At 37.5% G+C, this 17,097-nt stretch overlaps 1 protein-coding gene across 1 annotated transcript in view; it reads right to left on the bottom strand.

Moving 5' to 3' along the window:
* plekhg4 (pleckstrin homology domain containing, family G (with RhoGef domain) member 4) overlaps positions 1-17,097 on the bottom strand; it is a 74,293-nt gene that overhangs the window by 17,434 nt on the left and 39,762 nt on the right. Inside the window, exons 8-14 of the mRNA XM_016248344.1 lie at positions 15,669-15,755; positions 15,081-15,197; positions 14,350-14,448; positions 11,589-11,737; positions 8,168-8,306; positions 7,224-7,346; positions 6,723-6,914 (exon numbers count right to left, since the gene is read on the bottom strand). Coding sequence (XP_016103830.1) covers positions 6,723-6,914; positions 7,224-7,346; positions 8,168-8,306; positions 11,589-11,737; positions 14,350-14,448; positions 15,081-15,197; positions 15,669-15,755 — 906 coding nt within the window. The remainder of the gene's footprint in view (positions 1-6,722; positions 6,915-7,223; positions 7,347-8,167; positions 8,307-11,588; positions 11,738-14,349; positions 14,449-15,080; positions 15,198-15,668; positions 15,756-17,097) is intronic.

The following is a 17,097-nucleotide window of genomic DNA, read 5'->3' as shown; positions in this document are numbered from 1 at the left end:
CATTTGACAGAATAAGAGCAGTATTTTTTAACATCTCAAACACAAAGTATATTGCGTTTCATTTAACGGTTAACTGAGGGTTAATGCTGAGAGACAAACCCTAACCTTAACCAAAGCTCTCATAGTCATACAGAGAAGCTGTTTGGTCAGGACAAAAATATATTAATGAAAGCTATGTAACCTAAAAGCAATCAGATCATTATTCCCAGGAAAAGCACACATGATAGGCTACTCTCATAGACTCCCAGTGAGGTGCAGCACATTTGTCCTATTACAATGTGGTTACAGGTATTAATAGGGCTCCATTTCTGCAGACTCATTTATTTAGACACTAAACCAGATGGTAACTAAATGACCTTCAAGATATTTTACACAGGAATTGACAGGAATTGTACACTACCGTTCAAAAGTTTGGGGGTCATATATACATTATACAATATATTTTAAAATGAAAATAATTCCTGTGAGGGGAAAGCTGAATTTTCAGTAGCCATTACTTCAGTCTTTAGTGTCACATGATTCTTCAAAAATTTTAATGATGAATACATTCTAATATTCTAAAAATCCTACTGACTCCAAACTTTTGAACTGTATCATAGATTATCACTGCATCACTGTATTTGAACACATCTGTCCACAGAATTCTATGGGAAGTTGTACTTCCAGGGTAGTCTTCAAGAAATCGCCACTGATATATCACTTTCACAGTATCACATCACATCACACTACAGGATGCTTTAGAAGGCAAACACTCTAACACACGCAACAGTAGAAACGTCCTGTGGGCAGGAAAGTGAGTAAAGATACACTGACGTCACGACCATACAAGTCACCTAAGATGAGCTGAATGAAAAAATCTATTAGTCTGCTTGCAGATCATCCCTCTTTGAAACATGCTCCTGGCGCAAAGTTGTTGTAAAGTAATCCACTTCCATAATGATCTGACTAACAAGGTGTGGAGTTACACCGAGATAATGGATGGCATAAACCCCCTGATGTGGCCATTTGCCAAGGGCACCAAACTCCAATCTAAGCTGTGTGAGAAATGTTGGTCAATAGGAAACTATTAAAAACACTGCAGTTCACACACTTACAGCCTGAGCTTCCCTCACATACACACTCTACCAGTGCATGAATGAACAGGGGATTGAAGAGAGCCAGAAAGTAGGGGGTGGAGATTGAGTGAAGAGTAAGAAACTCTCCATAGACACCAGAAGTGCTCCATTCAAAAGAGTTTTGAGCTACATTTCAGTTGGCCTTTCAATTATAGTGGCCTCTCATGAGAAACAACATCTGTTACAGTAGAAACATAAGCCTTGATAAGTCTTCAAAGATTAAAAAATAAAACAAACTCCCTGTGCATCACTAAAAGCACTGCATATTAGTCAAACGATCTTGTCAGCATAATGCTCCTCTAAACTCCTACCTCTCCATGGCTATATCCGTTTTCCTGCTCGGCTAAGATGCTGGTGGTCCCATGACCAGAGCACGGAGCGGCGGCGGTCATCCTTTTCTCTCTCTCTCTCTCTCTCAGAATGACAAAGTAACTGAGAGAGAGAGCCAGTGGCGCCCACTCCCCTCCTCTCCCCACCTCCCTGCTATTCACAGGCAAATGCAAGTCTAAATACCAGATGGGTCTGCCCCAGCAACTTCACTAGAGGGGGCGGACGGGGGTAGAGGGCAGAGAGGAAAGGGGGGATGGGACAGGAGGGTGTCTGTCAACAACACTACAAAGCCCTTCGCCAGAAAGGGCAAAGGAAAGACAGCAGAGCGATGGCTGAAACTTGGCACGCTGGTGCTAACTGGACCTTGTGAATGGAGTGAAAAAATCCAGAGCGGTGATGGGAAGGGCAAAATGAGGCCCAGCCGATGATTCATAAACACAGATATACACACTAATGAAGTGACTGGTATAATCATGTAAAGTGCAGCATGGTCAAAACTATATATGTGACCCTGGAGCACAAAACCAGTCTTAAGTAGCACGGGTATATTTGTAGCAATAGCCAACAATACATTGTATGGGTCAAAATTATTCTTTTATGCCAAAAAACATTAAGATATTAAGTAATGATCATGTTCCATCCATGAAGATATTGTGTAAATTTCCTACTGTAAATATCAAAACTTAATTTTTGATTAGTAATATGTGTTGCTAAGGACTTAATCTGGACAACTTTAAAGTCGATTTTCTCAATATTTAGATAATTGTATCTCGGCCAAATATTGTCATATTTGAACAAACCATACATCAATGGAAAGCTTATTTGTTCAGCTTTTGGATGATGTATAAATCTCAATTTCAACAAATTGACCCTTATGACTGGTTTTGTGGTCCAGGGTCACATATGTGTTTTTACTGGTTCTGTATGTATAACACTTGTATGGTTGAGCAAGCTGTAAGCTGTATTCAGTTAGAGTTGGATTAGAGGAAAACAGCAACAGAAGGCATGTGGGGAAAGAGTTCATTCCTTGGAGACATGGGAGTATCAATAACCTGATCAATACTCAACCGCTCACAGTATGTTGCACACATACACACACATTATTCCAATACAACAACTGCTGCGTGTGTCACTGCTGGATTTGCTCAAATGATAAATTACATGCTTCTTAAATAAAAATTAGAAATAAAAATTAATTATATTTCTTTCATGTGCAAAAAGAAGAAAACAAGAAAAAATTTTGCTGAAAGAAAATGAAACCTATATTAGAAATGCTATAATGTCCCCAACAAGAACTCAGTGGGAACAAATAGTTACAGAAATTTACAAGATGGAAAGACTGACATTCAGGTTGAGACTGCAAGAAGAGACATTTAAGAAACACTGGGGAAAATGGACAATCTATATATCAAAACAGAGAGAAGACAGATAAATGCCAAAGTGAAATATGTATATTCATTAATTATATACATAATATATATATATATATATATATATATATATATATATATATATATATATATATATATACATACATAATTCTTTTCTTTTGATTTTGGGTAACTTGGACATGTCTTTGTGAGATTCATCCATTTACATTCACTGTGAGAGGGCATAAATATGCTCATCCTCTCTGAGCAGAAGCCTGTAGTGCGTCAATTCAGTTGTACTGTCGTATTATCATTATAATGACAACATGGAGGTGCCATATACTTTGACTTGTAATGTCTGACTGTATGTGTTTAGGCTTAAAACCACGTAGAACAAAAGAGGATATGAGTTTCCTAGTAGCATTATAGAGATGAGTGACACCCTGAACCTGCATTTTCAAACACTAATATAAGAGTTTGAATGAATTTAAAATATAACGCAGGGGGCGGGCAACTGAAGACATATCTTCTCAGACAATAGTCCCACACTGGCTTGTAAAGATGAGCATTACGATCAATACAGTCACAGTTTGCCCTCATCCTCCCATCAAACACCATCTCTGTGATTCCTCACTCTCTGCCCTCTTACACACGCAGACCATCTGGAGTAGAAAGGACTCGGTCTCACACACTGAGCTCTACTGTCTGCTGTGCCTCAGGCTATATCACTGGGCTGATGCTCACAGCTTCGCTGTCACTTTCTGCACTGCTGGCTGCTGTGATTGCCTGCAGGGCTCTGATCCAGACAATAGATTGTCAATATTATGTTTGTCAACCAATGTGTGTCAGTGAGCTCACACAGCGCCCAGTAAGGTCAGAGTAAATTAATTAATTCCCACTCACTGACTCACTTTAGATATTTATTTGGAAGTGAAACCTTGTAGGTCACACAAAAGTGAAATCTCTTTCAATTTTGCATAATATTTTTTTTCTTTTTAACTCACAAAGAACATTTCTAGCTGATTCAGAAAAATCATACACTACCAGTCTGGGGTCAATAAGTTTTTTTTTTTCTTAATTATTTTTAAAGAAATACTTTTGTTCAGCAAGTATGAGTTAAATTGATCAAAATTGAGAGTAAATACATCATGCAAAAGATATCAATTTAATTTGAACTTTCTTTTTACCAAAGAATCATGAAAAATATATAATGGTTTCCACAAAAATATTAAGCATCACAACTGTTTTCAACATAAATAATAATAAAAAAAGTTTCTTGTGCACCAAATCAGCATATTAGATTGATTTCTGAAGGATGATGTGACACTGAAGACTGGAGTAATGGCTGCTGAAAATACAGCTTTACCACCACAGGAATAAAGTACACTGTAAAATATATTAAAATAGAAAATAGCTCATTTTAAAAGTAATAATATTTCACAATAGCAATGTTTTTCTGTATTTATGATCAAATAAATGAAACATTAGCAAGCAAGAGAAACGTCTTTCAAAAACACTTCAAAAATGTACTGACCCGAAACTTTTGAACAGTTTTATAATTTAGAGAAAAACTAGATTTCCACTTTCTACAGAAAAGTTTTACATTTGCTACAAATATTCCCATAACCTTTTAAGATTTTCTTAAGACATTAAGAAATTCCCATGACTTTTCCATGATTGAAAAATCACAATTTTACAATTCTATGATTTTTCAGGTCTTCTATGAGCACAGAAACCTTTCTCAGTCATTCATTCATTCATGTTGTCCTGTTGTATGAATACAGTCTCGTGTCCTGTGGTTTCGCTCAGCCTCAGCTGTCATAGCAAACCCATTGTGTTTGATGACCACAATCCACACTGGCCAGCTCATCAGCCATGTTCGGATCAGTTGGTAGGCAACACACTCAAACAGTCAGTTTCTAAATCTGGGATGAGCCAGTCTGTCATCGAAGACAAATCAAGTCCAGCATGTGGTCACTCATGATCAATGATCACACACACTCACACATATGCATATAATGCTCACACAAGGCTAATACACACCTGTATACCAGTGGCCAGGATTATAGCGTGTTCTCAGTGATTTGCTGGTCTGCGGCAGATTTAATGCGCAAGGTAAGCTGTTCGCGAAGCGCTCACCCAAGTGGAAAAATTTCCATTTCATCAAAAGCATGAAATGACATGCCCAGGAATGGGTGTGAAAGGACAGGTGGTGTGAATAAGCATTCATGTTCGCCAGTCAGATGACGCCAGTGAGTTCCACAAGTGTCATCGCGCATCTTAACATGACGACACAAAGATTCTGCAGTGCTGAAGACTAAAGAGGATAAATGCGTGCTCCGTCAGAGACTGATCTAGAAACAGGTAGTCGTATGTAAACTAAGCCAGCTTTTGATTTATATACAATCAAAAGCTTTGATTACTACACAAATACACTAACAACTTTTGTCAATATGCCAACAGACGGCAGGACAGGGCTTGGACGAGGTCGCCATGCCAACAGGGCAAGGGGTCTATATAAGGATGATCTGATGAGTCAGGAAAGAGCACTATGATTATGCTAATGATAAAATCTGACAGCGGTCAGCCAACTGGACCATCTGTCCATGCTGGGGCTCAGGGGGAAACACTGAAGTCAGACTGAAGCGTTCAACACTCACCCAGTGTCACAGCAGAGGAAAAACACAATGGTCTGATCACAGAGACAATCGTGCGTGTGTGTTTGTGTGTGTGAATGTGTTTGTTTGCCTGACATCACTGCCAGTCAGGGATTTCCGTAATAGCTGGTGCTTTAGAAACACTGTATTCTCTTCAGAGAAACTAGAGTCTGATGGAAAAATACATGAAAAAGTCCTCCATTGCCATCTCTTAACACTACCTAGAACATCCAACCCAAAATTTTGATATCAAATTATCTGTTAATTCTAAAGTTTTTATCACTGTTTGGGCAAAATATAGAAGAAAAAACTGTTCATCTAGAGGACAGCCTACTTGATTATAGGGAAACTACATTTAGACTAAACTAAATTACATTAACAGAAACCACATTCATTTATTAGAAAAGAAAGTGTCCTGTAAGAACAACATATGAAAAGACAATGATATGAAACTGAAGAGCAAAACGTTTATAAATAATGAACTATATCTGGCCAAACAACTATGCATTGAAAAATGGAAAACAGCTAACACACAGGGGTAATCTAATCTAAACTGACTGAACTGCACTGGGTGAGACATAGGACAGGTTAGAACGACCACAAATTTATGGATTTATGTATCAAGGTAATAATTCTGAGCAATTTACACACCTTATAATTAGAAAGCAGTACCGGTACAATGAGTAATCTCTTATTATCCACCAAACCAATATTTCAATCAAATAAAGCCTCAAACAATCCAGTACATATAATTAAAGGGATAGGTCATTGAAATTTTTTTATTCTGTCATCATTTCCTCAACGTCTTGACATTCCAAACTTGTATGACATACTTTGTCATGTTGAACACAACAGAAGGTATTTCAAAACAAAATGGGGTCCAAACAACATTGCACCCCAGTGATTTTTATTATATGAAGGGGAAAAAAACACGGAAGAAAGTCGGTCATACAGGTTTGGAATGACATGATGGTGAGTAAATGATGACAGAATTATCATTCTTGGGTGAACTATCCCCATACTAAACCATTTAGAACAACATTTCTAACAAATCATCACTAACAAATCTCAAAATCTTCTAAAACTTCTCAACTTTTCACACACTACAATACAATTACAGAGAATACAGCTACAGGGTGTTCAAACTCAATACCAGTAGCATGACAAGTGAGCCTAAGTAGTAAAAGTAAAAACAGAAAGACAGAGAACTTCAGGGGAGTTCATATTATGAGCAACTAATGACCACTCACCTTGTCAAAAAACTCGTAGAGTCGAACAGTCTTGTCAATTTTATCCTTGGTTTCCTCCACTCGCTGGGAGAAATCATGTAGATGGACCCAGAATGAGCGTATCTTCACCTCGTACACCTGCAGCTCTGCAGAAGAGACGTCTTCCCACTTCTCTAAGCGCTTAAGGAGAGCTTCACCACTCTTACAGTGTTCCTGAACACACACACACACACACACACCCATAATTACACAGTGAACTGGTATGAAAACAGAGGGTGCGACTGAGGTTACTACATTTGAACAGTTACAAACGTTCTTGAAGCTCATGTTGACATAATAAAGCAAATGTTTGACACCTGCTGTAAAATATTACCTCTCAGTTCATATAAAAACATCATAAGGCATTTGTTGAGCAAATATGGGGACTATGCAAAAAAAAGAAAGAAAAAGAAACAACATGCAGATGCTGTGGCAGGGGGTAAAAAGCGCTATGTAAAACAAGTTTAATAAGAGTTGACATACATATGCAGCTGTGTAAAATTCTCTGAAGACAGTCTGTTTATGATGTAACTGCTCAAAGGAATCTTCCAGCTCACTCAGTGTCTGCAGACGAGTCTCGCCCACTTCTTCTATCCACTGACTCACCTAAGAGACAACATATACATACAAACAGTTATTTCTGCTAGTCCAGCTGCACTCTCTTAGTTTCACCCAGAACGACACATATTTATGCTCTTTATTCTCTGTGACAGTAGACTTTGGCAGTAGACTGAAACATAAGCACACAAACACATCCTTCACATGTCTGTCATCTGATACAGATGCTATGGTGCTAGATTACACTTTCTCATGATGTGCATGAATGTGTGTGTGTGCTTGGCTAATCTGTTTCAGCAGCTTCCACTATAACCTTGCCAACAGGATTTTCCCCCCCTCTTTCTGCCTGCTGGGCACAATCATCCATTAAAACAATCAGAAGAATAAATCACCAGGTCAGTGTGTAGCTTAGTAAGGCTGTTTGTGAGTCAGTGTGCTTGTGTGTGGCACTTCAGTACAGTGTTCAGTATTTTTTATAAGTTTAAATTCACTACAAAAACACTGCTAAGAATAGGCCTTGAAGACAAAAACTGCCAAAATGGAATTCAAACGTCTCAGACTATCCATGCAAATGCTTCTATTTTGGAGTCCTTTCTAACAAAAAATAGATTTAATTTCATAATTTAAGTGAAAAGTTTAACTTAAAATGTAGATTCGTCTCAGAATTGAATTTTAACTTAGTAGAACTCTACTTAGAAGTATTTTTATAGAGGATTTTTATAATAAAGTATGAAAACAAATCAAAATGCAAATATAAGAAATGATCCCATTAAAGAACAGGTAGCATTTCCTGAGTCTCAGACACAGCTCTTATTATCATCTGTAATTAATACAGTTCATAATAGCAAGTGCAAAACTTTAGTCCTCACCTCTCTGAATCCCTCCTCCAGAGTCTTAAACTCCATTATGAATTCCAGTTCCTGTGTGCATTTGTTGGACAGCATCACCAGTCTGTGAACCAACTCGTCCACTTGGTTGTACAGACAGCCTGCACTCTCGATGGCATCTCTAAAACACACACCAACAGGATTTCTTTAGCATATTAAATGTAGTCTACATATTGTCTTGAGCTTATTTCTAATCCCCGAGAGAAACTCCAAGCGCATCTGATCTTAGAGAAAACACTGACTGCAGGACTCACATCTCATTGGCTGAGACACTCTTGTAGAACTCTCGTCTCATTGGCTAAGACAGCCTTACAGAACCATTGATTGGGCCTGGCTTTTAGAGATTTAGTGAATGTAATTAGATGTGCAAGTTGGTTTTACAGAATGGTCTGGCAATGGGAGACAGTATGGAGCAGAGCTGGAGTTTGTGTGTGTGTGTTGTATGAGAAAAGAAAAAGACTATAAATGAGAGAAACTATGTCAATGACTGTATACTGTGATACTCTACAAACAGTATGTGAGGAAATATGTATTTCTTTAAATGCATAATTGCGAAGAAATATGAGTAAAAATGCATTTTGTGTGTTATTACATATAAAATGCAGCATTGTGATACACTGACAGAACGCACTGTGCACAGCAGCAAAGGCTGACAGTATGTGAGGAAATATGTATTTCTTTAAATGCATAATTGCGAAGAAATATGAGTAAAAATGCATTTTGTGTGTTAAAAATGCAGCATTGTGATACACACTGACAGAACGCACTGTGCACAGCAGCAGAGGCTGATATATCTACTGAATGACTTCATCACTGCTGTAGTTCACTCACATAATACTGTATTGTGCTCTAGTCAAACATTTATACAACATTTCCCCTCAACAATATGCCAACTAACTCAGTCAAAGAGTGATCCACTCTCTGATCCAAACATAACACCAATGTCAATATTAGAATATAGAACTCTTTTTGAAGAATGCCACATTCCCATCTGACTGCCAAAATACTTCAAAGCAAGTAAGACTTAGTAATGCAGACAGACATGTGGCACATGCACACCAACACAGCCATACTGAACTGTGCCCCCTGCTGTTAGATACACATAAATGCATATCCGCATGTTAAAATAAAGTTATTTTCATGGTAGTTTGTTTGACAGCCTTAGTTTCTATTCAATATCAGTGTGTGGAAAAGAGCTGCAACCGAAATGAAATCCACAGAAAAAGAAAAGTTAAAAAAGTTTGGAAAGTAAATGATTGAATTTTAATTTGGGGTGAACTTTAGGGTTTTGGTTGACGCAAGTTCAGTGTTGGAACAATCTGAGTATGATACACAATGAAAGGCAAATCAGTGACCTCAGAATCAGTCCAAAACCCACCAATTATTCACAGCACACACCCAGAGCAAACACAGGTTATCACAGCATGCAGGACATATCAAAGACATTCCAGCAAGAGAGAATGCCAAAAGAGTGAGTGAGAGAGATAAGAGTCTAAGGATGGATGGATGAAAAATCAGAGGCCTTCATTATCATTATTATAAATTAAATGTTATAGTTTCTAATAATAATTATTATTAGGCTACTTTTTTATTAGGGATGGTGACAATTACTTTGATTATTATTCTTATTACTATTAATACTATATATATATTATACAGTTTGACAAGGACTATAGAGAAGAAAAAAAGAGGAATAAGCGATAAAAGTTCCTATTTATGTATATTTGAAACAAAAATCAGCAGGTTGTAGGACCACCGGTGAGTAACAGTGTAATCATTCCAGTCAGTAAAAAAAGCAAGGAAACATTAAAAAGACTAGACTGAGAGGGATTATGTGTGAGGGAAGAAGTCTGTGTCATCAACACAGGAAAAGGCAGAAAAAAGGGCCGGATTTGTTCACTATTGTCAAGCATTTTAGACTCAGTCACACCTGTGAGATTGAGCCCTTTGTGTGTCTGTCAGCATCCAGGTGATGCGCTTGTGGGTGAGCAGCTCAGACAGCTAAGGTTTCATTTTGGCATTCGTTAGACAGCAAATGAGCAACCTGAAGAACATGCACAGCCTTTAAACTATAATTTCACCTAATATGAAAGACACAAAAGGGAAGGAGATGACAATGCCGACAATAAATCAGGTTACAGAACCAGAGAGGCTGGCTTAGATGCCTGCCCCTTGCATGTTTATTAAGTAGATGAAGATTGTGGGAAACCTAAATTCAAACCATCAATGAGCGACCCACCGGGTCTTTATCAGCAGAGACCCTCACAAACACCAAGCTCGAGTGTTTGTGTCTGAGCAGGAGGCTTTGAAAGTGAGCTTCAGTCAGCTAGTGCAGACATGCCTGTGAGTTTTATGCAAAGTCAAACAGGAAGCGGCACCAGAACTCTGCTGCATCCAAACCATACTATGTTATCAGAGACAGACATATGCACATACTGGTGTCTGTTTAGCTCTGAGATTATGTGTGTATGTTTCAGGATGAATGATTGTGTGCAGATAAAGACATTTCTCTTGGCCCAGCTGTGGGAAATAACATTCACACTCCCTCAACCTCGAGCTGAACCCAGCCCTGATCATCAGAGGTCTGAACATGCTCTCCCACGCTCTCAACACTTTTTTTTGTCTCTCATTATCCCTCTCTTGTTTGTTATTCTCATGTCTCTTATAATTGTACAATTTAGTTCCGAAACCTAGTGAACCTATTTAGGCTGCATCGTTACTGGTACTTCATTGGTGACTCATTTGTAATGTTCTACATAGGCAGGAACTCACATGAATCAACAATTGATTTCTATATTTGAAAATCACTTTCATAATGAGTATGCATATCACATACAAACTTTATGTAAAACAGTCATTTACAGTCACTCCTTTTATAAAAACCTTATTTTTTAAATAATGCTTTTGTTCTGTAAGAATGCATTAAATTAAAAAACTGAAGAAAGCTGTTTTCAATGTTGATAAGAAATGTTTCTAGAGCACAAAATCAGCATATTAGAATGATTTCCGAAGGATCATGAAACACTGAGGACAGAAGTAATGGTTAAAGAAAATTCTACTTTGCCAACACAGGAATACATTTTTTTTTTAACTGTAATACTACTTTACAATATTACTGTTTTTTATTGTATTTCTGATCAAATAAATGCAGCATTGATGAGCATAAGAGACTCCCATACAAAATTTTGACTGGTACTTGTATAATAAGTATTCTTCTAGCATTTAATGTATATATTTTTTCAGTGAGCTTGCTAGAGTGTATTCTGGGATTGCCTTTTCTACAAAGGACATATCATGCTGCCTTTGACCAAAACATGTTGCCTGTTGACAGCATAATTAAATTGCTTAACTTTTGTGATGTGTGCAGTAGGTTAAAGGTGTTGTCTGGATGATATTTTCTCACCTGTAGTCCTCTGTCAGACTGACACTGGTCTCCTCTTTTCGCAAACGGGACAGAGCGGCTCCTCCCTCCAGCTGTAGCCGCACCAACCTGCTGTCCTCCAGAACAGTCCTCATCAACTCTCTGTACTTACACAATAAGATCTGTGCCTCCTGCAAACGCACAAACACACATTCATTACTATAAAACACAGACACTCCTCTACAGCTCCACACATTCCCATACACCTTATTATTACATATACACATATTACTTATCTACTGTCCACGCTGAGTAATATCTGTCCCTTCTCCAGGACGTACACACACCCCATCATTATGTCCCTGTCTCACAAACTCCGTCAACATAGAGAGTAATACCTGCGGTTCCTGGAGCAGCACACATTACCTGTACACACTCTCACGCACACAGGCATTATTATTCATTAAATGATATCTACACCTCCTTCATCTAATACCAGCTCATGTTTGTACTCATTAAGTGATCAAATGAGCTTAAGCTACAGTACAATGTGTAATACACATAACTGCCACACCTTCGGGTGTGTGTGCGCACGTGTTTATAGTCTTTCTAAACAATATAACACTTGTCTTGCACTTTATATACTGACCCCCTTTGGCGTAGATACAGCATAATGATAGAGCAAAAGTTACCAAAATATTCTGTAGAAATGCACACAGGTGTATTTGTCAATAAGCATAAGTTGCTTATCACATAAGCATGAGTTGGCTGGTCATCTGATTTTAACACGACTGACGCGGGGTGACCCACTCTACGTAAAAAAAAACAAAAACAGGTTTTCTAGGCCACTAATATGACTGGAGTCATCCTTTGTGAGTGTACACTACCATTCAAAAGAATAAAAAATATATTTTTAAAATGTAATTTATTCCTGCGATGGCAAAGCTGAATTTTCAGCAGCTCCATTCTTCAGTGTCACATAATCCTTCAGAAATAATTTTTTAATATGCTAACTTGGTGCTTGAGAAACATTTCTTATTATTTCTTATTATCAATGTTGAAAACAGTTGTGCAGGTTAATATTCTTGTAGAAACCAAGATAAATTTTTTCAGGATTCTTTAAATGAATAGAAAGTTCAAAAGAACAGTATTTATTCGATTTTATTATAACAATTTAAACTGCGTTGTCACTTTTGATCAATTTAATGCATCCTTGCTGAATAAAGTAATAATTTATTTTAAAAAACTAAAAAAAACATAATGACTTTGAATGGTAGTGTACATGATTTTAAACATAGCCATCACAAGTATTGACTACTGATACAATTTTTTTTATCTTTTCAGGTGTAAAATGTTTAAAATGGTTCACATTACTTGGCACACATTTATGTTTTTGAAAATTCCCTGACAAATGTACTGAAACCACTTCTGAAAGTGGTTCTCGTTAGGAAACAAGGGCCATAAATTAGCAAAACGTCATCTTAATTAAAATCTAAAAAAAAGTGTTAAGTGGTGTAATACTTTTTTGGGGTGGATGAGTCAGACCACCACCCAGAAAAGCATCCATAATACCTACCCAATGATGCAGATGGTGGTCTGACCACACTACGCCAAGTCTATAAGGCGCTAACAAAAAAAGGTCATATTATACTAAATAACCTCAGGAACCTCAACTAAAGCCTTTTTAAAGTGAATTTGAAAAAGTACTCAAAGTGATAAAAAGCTCATAATTACTGTCTTATGTCTACACCCTAATTATTGTGTGTGAAGTGGGATGAAACTGTAGAGCAATTACATGAATTACAAATGTCAGTGGATGTTTCTGTGTTTTAAAGCCTATTTGCATTTTTGTTTACAGTACTGCTTTAAAACTCTTCATAGACACTGTATAATAAACTATTAAATGGATGAAAAACTGAACGTATGTTAGGTTTATGTGAAAATACAGGGAGAAAATGACTCAGACTCATAGTGAAAAGACATGGAAAAGGAAGAGGGCACATGTTCAGATTAACAGAGGGACACAGAAGAGAAAGGAGAAATGGTCAAGAGATGAGAGGACAGGCCGAGACTTGTTTTGGTCTTCTATTCATTTACCATCTAAGCATCACTTCATCCACAAGAGGGGCTGTTTTAGCATTCAGGATAAAGTCAAGCAGAAATCCATACCCTCAACCACTGCCTCGCCATTCTACTCTTCAAATAAACCCTTGGTAAGTGATTTTAAAGATGGCTGCAGATAAACACCCCTCTGGGAGATCATTATTTCTCCTGAGGCCCTGATTTTCCCCAGAAGCCTGTGGATAAAAAGGTCCTTCGTGACCTCCACTGACAGCCAGAGGTCAACTCAGTCAAAGCCTTGACACACTAACCCCAACCACACACAAACTGAAGTCTATGTTTCAAAACTAGACAGCTCTTCTAAATAGAAGTCTTTAAATCACTGTAACCGGACACTAGTGCCACTACTCTACTTCATGGAAATAGTATAGAAGTCCCTCAGACTCAGAATAGAAGATTTTAGTGCCATGATGATGCCCTCCTGGGGTAGATCACAGTGGATCACAGACAAAGTACCCACAATATATATTCCTCAAACAACAGAGCATAGCAACACCTTGGGTTCGGTACCCAGGGAATGCAAAAACTGACAAAAATGTATACCTTTAATGCAAGTCGCTTTAGATAAAAGAGTCTGCCAAAATATATGCATCCCTCTGGACAGGGCTTGGACAAAGCATTTTCTGTGAGACTGCTCAGCTGAGCTGCTTTTAGAAAAGTATTGTATTGACTGTTGCAGTACCTCTGCTGTAGGTGGCAGCACTGTAGACTCCAGTTTGCTGATGGTGTTCTGAAGCAGGTTCACAGCATCCTCACAATGGCTGGTCAGCTGCTCCAGCCTCTGAAATATAACAGAAAGAAATATAGGAACAAGAAACCATTAGAAAAAAATTCCAGATTAATAAAAAAAAAACTGTTGTCAGATGCTGTGGCTATACGAACAAGAATAGGAAATATAGGAACAAGAAACCATTAGAAAAAAATTCCAGATTAATAAAAAAAAAAAAACGTTGTCAGATATGTGGCTACACATCAAATTAATTAGCCTATATCTTAATGTTTCAAGTTAAATGTTAAATATATAAATAAGCTACTTGGCAGAGGAACTATTTATTGTGATCATTATTAATGCATTTAAACCACTGAATACTTTTATTATTTTATGGCTGCATGGCCTCTTGTGGCTTAGTTCTCATATTAAGGCTGGAATACAATATACAAAATTTAAAAAAATTTAAATACCAGACTTTCAAGTCATTCCTAACACACCAGAAAGTTGTTCCTGACTTATGCAAAACATGTGCCTCTGTTTTAGGAGGTGCATGACAAATACAGAAAACAATACGTGTTCTAAAACTGGCTAAAAATATCAAACATGTTTTATATCCTCTGACTGAGCAGATTCAGGGAACAAGACATGTAGTGTATTCCAGCCTTTAGTCATAAGAATGATGAAGATGCTGATTTTCTCACCATTCTGAAACAGATCCAGCTGCTGTGGGAATAAGGGAAAGTGCCTTCAAACTCAGTGGGGAGTTGAGCGATGTCAACATGCTTATAGAGAGACTTAAGCGATGTCAACAACTCCACCTGACAGATGCCAAAAGAACACAACAATCGTCAGGTTTAGCTTCTGCATTAAAGGGGCCATATATGGGTTGCAGTGCTATCATAAACACTTCAGATGCTACAATGGCTGTTCTAATAGCTTAGATAGATGTCTAGGCTACACTATCTGTCCAGCTGTTGTGACATTCTCAACTGAAGCACTTTCCAACGTAGCTACAAGAGTCTATCTCTGGTCAGTCCATTTTGTGTCAGGCACAAGATGCGTCTCAGTACAGACACTTGTGCTTTAAAAAAGTCATCTATTTCTCTGAGAGTGTAGACTAGCTAGCTGAAAGCCAGATTCTTGTATTTATGTTTGTATTTTCCATCCTACCAGCCCTCACCACATGTGGCACATGACACAGATGTTGTCTTCTGCTGTTATTGTTTGAGTTTTACTGTGGCTGTAAAGTCAGGGCATGTTACAGGTGATGGGTAATATTTGTGTGTTACCTGTATAGAAGTGGTTTTCTCCACACGTAGAGCCAAATCTCTGTCGGCCAGCAGCAGTACTGTATGGATGCATCCCGGCATGGCTTCCTGTAGAGATTGAATAGACAATATAGCACCATGAATTACACACATTTCACTGACTAAATCAGAGTTTCCAGTCCTACAGACCAAAAAATGCTTTTGCAGTCATTTATGATTACTGAATAAGACTTTTTAAACATAAATTTATATATATTGATATTGATACAGATGTTGTTAATACAGCTTGTATTTGTACTATTTGACTATTACTTACATTCACAACCCAAAAGAAATATAGGGTGGAGACTAGATATTCTCTTTAGTTGTTGACTGGTGGAGACAGATCTGAATGCGAGCTTGCAGTCGATTGTTGTATACAAAACGTTTGGAAAACTTTAGCATACGTCACCAGAGGAAAGTCTATCGTTTCACCGGAAGATCAAGTTACTTAGGACATTTTGATTAACAATTGTGACATTAAAAAAAATGCAAAAATTGGAAGAACTTGCACAATTGGTGGCTGACTAAATACTTTTTTTCCCCACTGTATATGAATATATTGTAAGATCAATATGATAAATAACATTTAGAAAATAGACAGGGTGAATTACTTGACCAACTTTAAACTATGTATATGCATAAATTACATCATGCAACAGAAGTTTTTAAAGGTTACATAACCTAGCACAATTTTCTGTCATGTGCCCCAAGAACCACAATAAAAGCCTTCTGTCTGTGTGAATGAAATGAGTTGTATGCCCCATAACAAAAGAGCAGAAAAACAACACTCTGTAAAAACAGACCAGAGAAGTCGTTTATGCCATTTGAGAGCTGTTTTTGTCTGTTTCCTTGCATGTCATCATGCATACTGATCATGCACACATTATCATGCCATCTTAGCCACATCTGAACAGAAGGAAGAAAAGCTTTGCTGGAACGAAACAATAGCATATTTACTAAGGAATGTTCCAGAAACATCAACAAACTCTTCAGGGCTGAGACATAATTACCGCTGATATTTACTGCCTACTTACTGATACACTGCAGTTCTCTTTTTCACTTTGCTTTTTGAGTGTATTAAAATCATGAATACATGGTGAGGTTGGATCAGGTTTCCAGTTTTCCCCTGTCATGTGGGGGCCAAAGAGTAGGAATGATAAATGTGGGGACTGTTCCAGGTTAACAAAAGCCTGGCAGAGAACAGAATATTTTGGGATTACACCTTTTTATTAGACTGATAAACTAAACTCAAACATGTGTCACAACTCCAACAACTACAAATATATCAATACTTATATACACTACTGTTTTAAAGTAAGATGTTTTTTTAAACATATATTCAACAAAGATATATTCAACTGATCAACAGCGGTGCTAATACATATTCAAATAATCACATCAGCATATT

Source organism: Sinocyclocheilus grahami, unplaced genomic scaffold (assembly GCF_001515645.1).
Source record: "Sinocyclocheilus grahami isolate Dianchi unplaced genomic scaffold, SAMN03320097.WGS_v1.1 scaffold876.1, whole genome shotgun sequence".
Taxonomy (NCBI): domain Eukaryota; kingdom Metazoa; phylum Chordata; class Actinopteri; order Cypriniformes; family Cyprinidae; genus Sinocyclocheilus; species Sinocyclocheilus grahami.
This window is presented reverse-complemented; position numbering and strand designations above follow the sequence as displayed.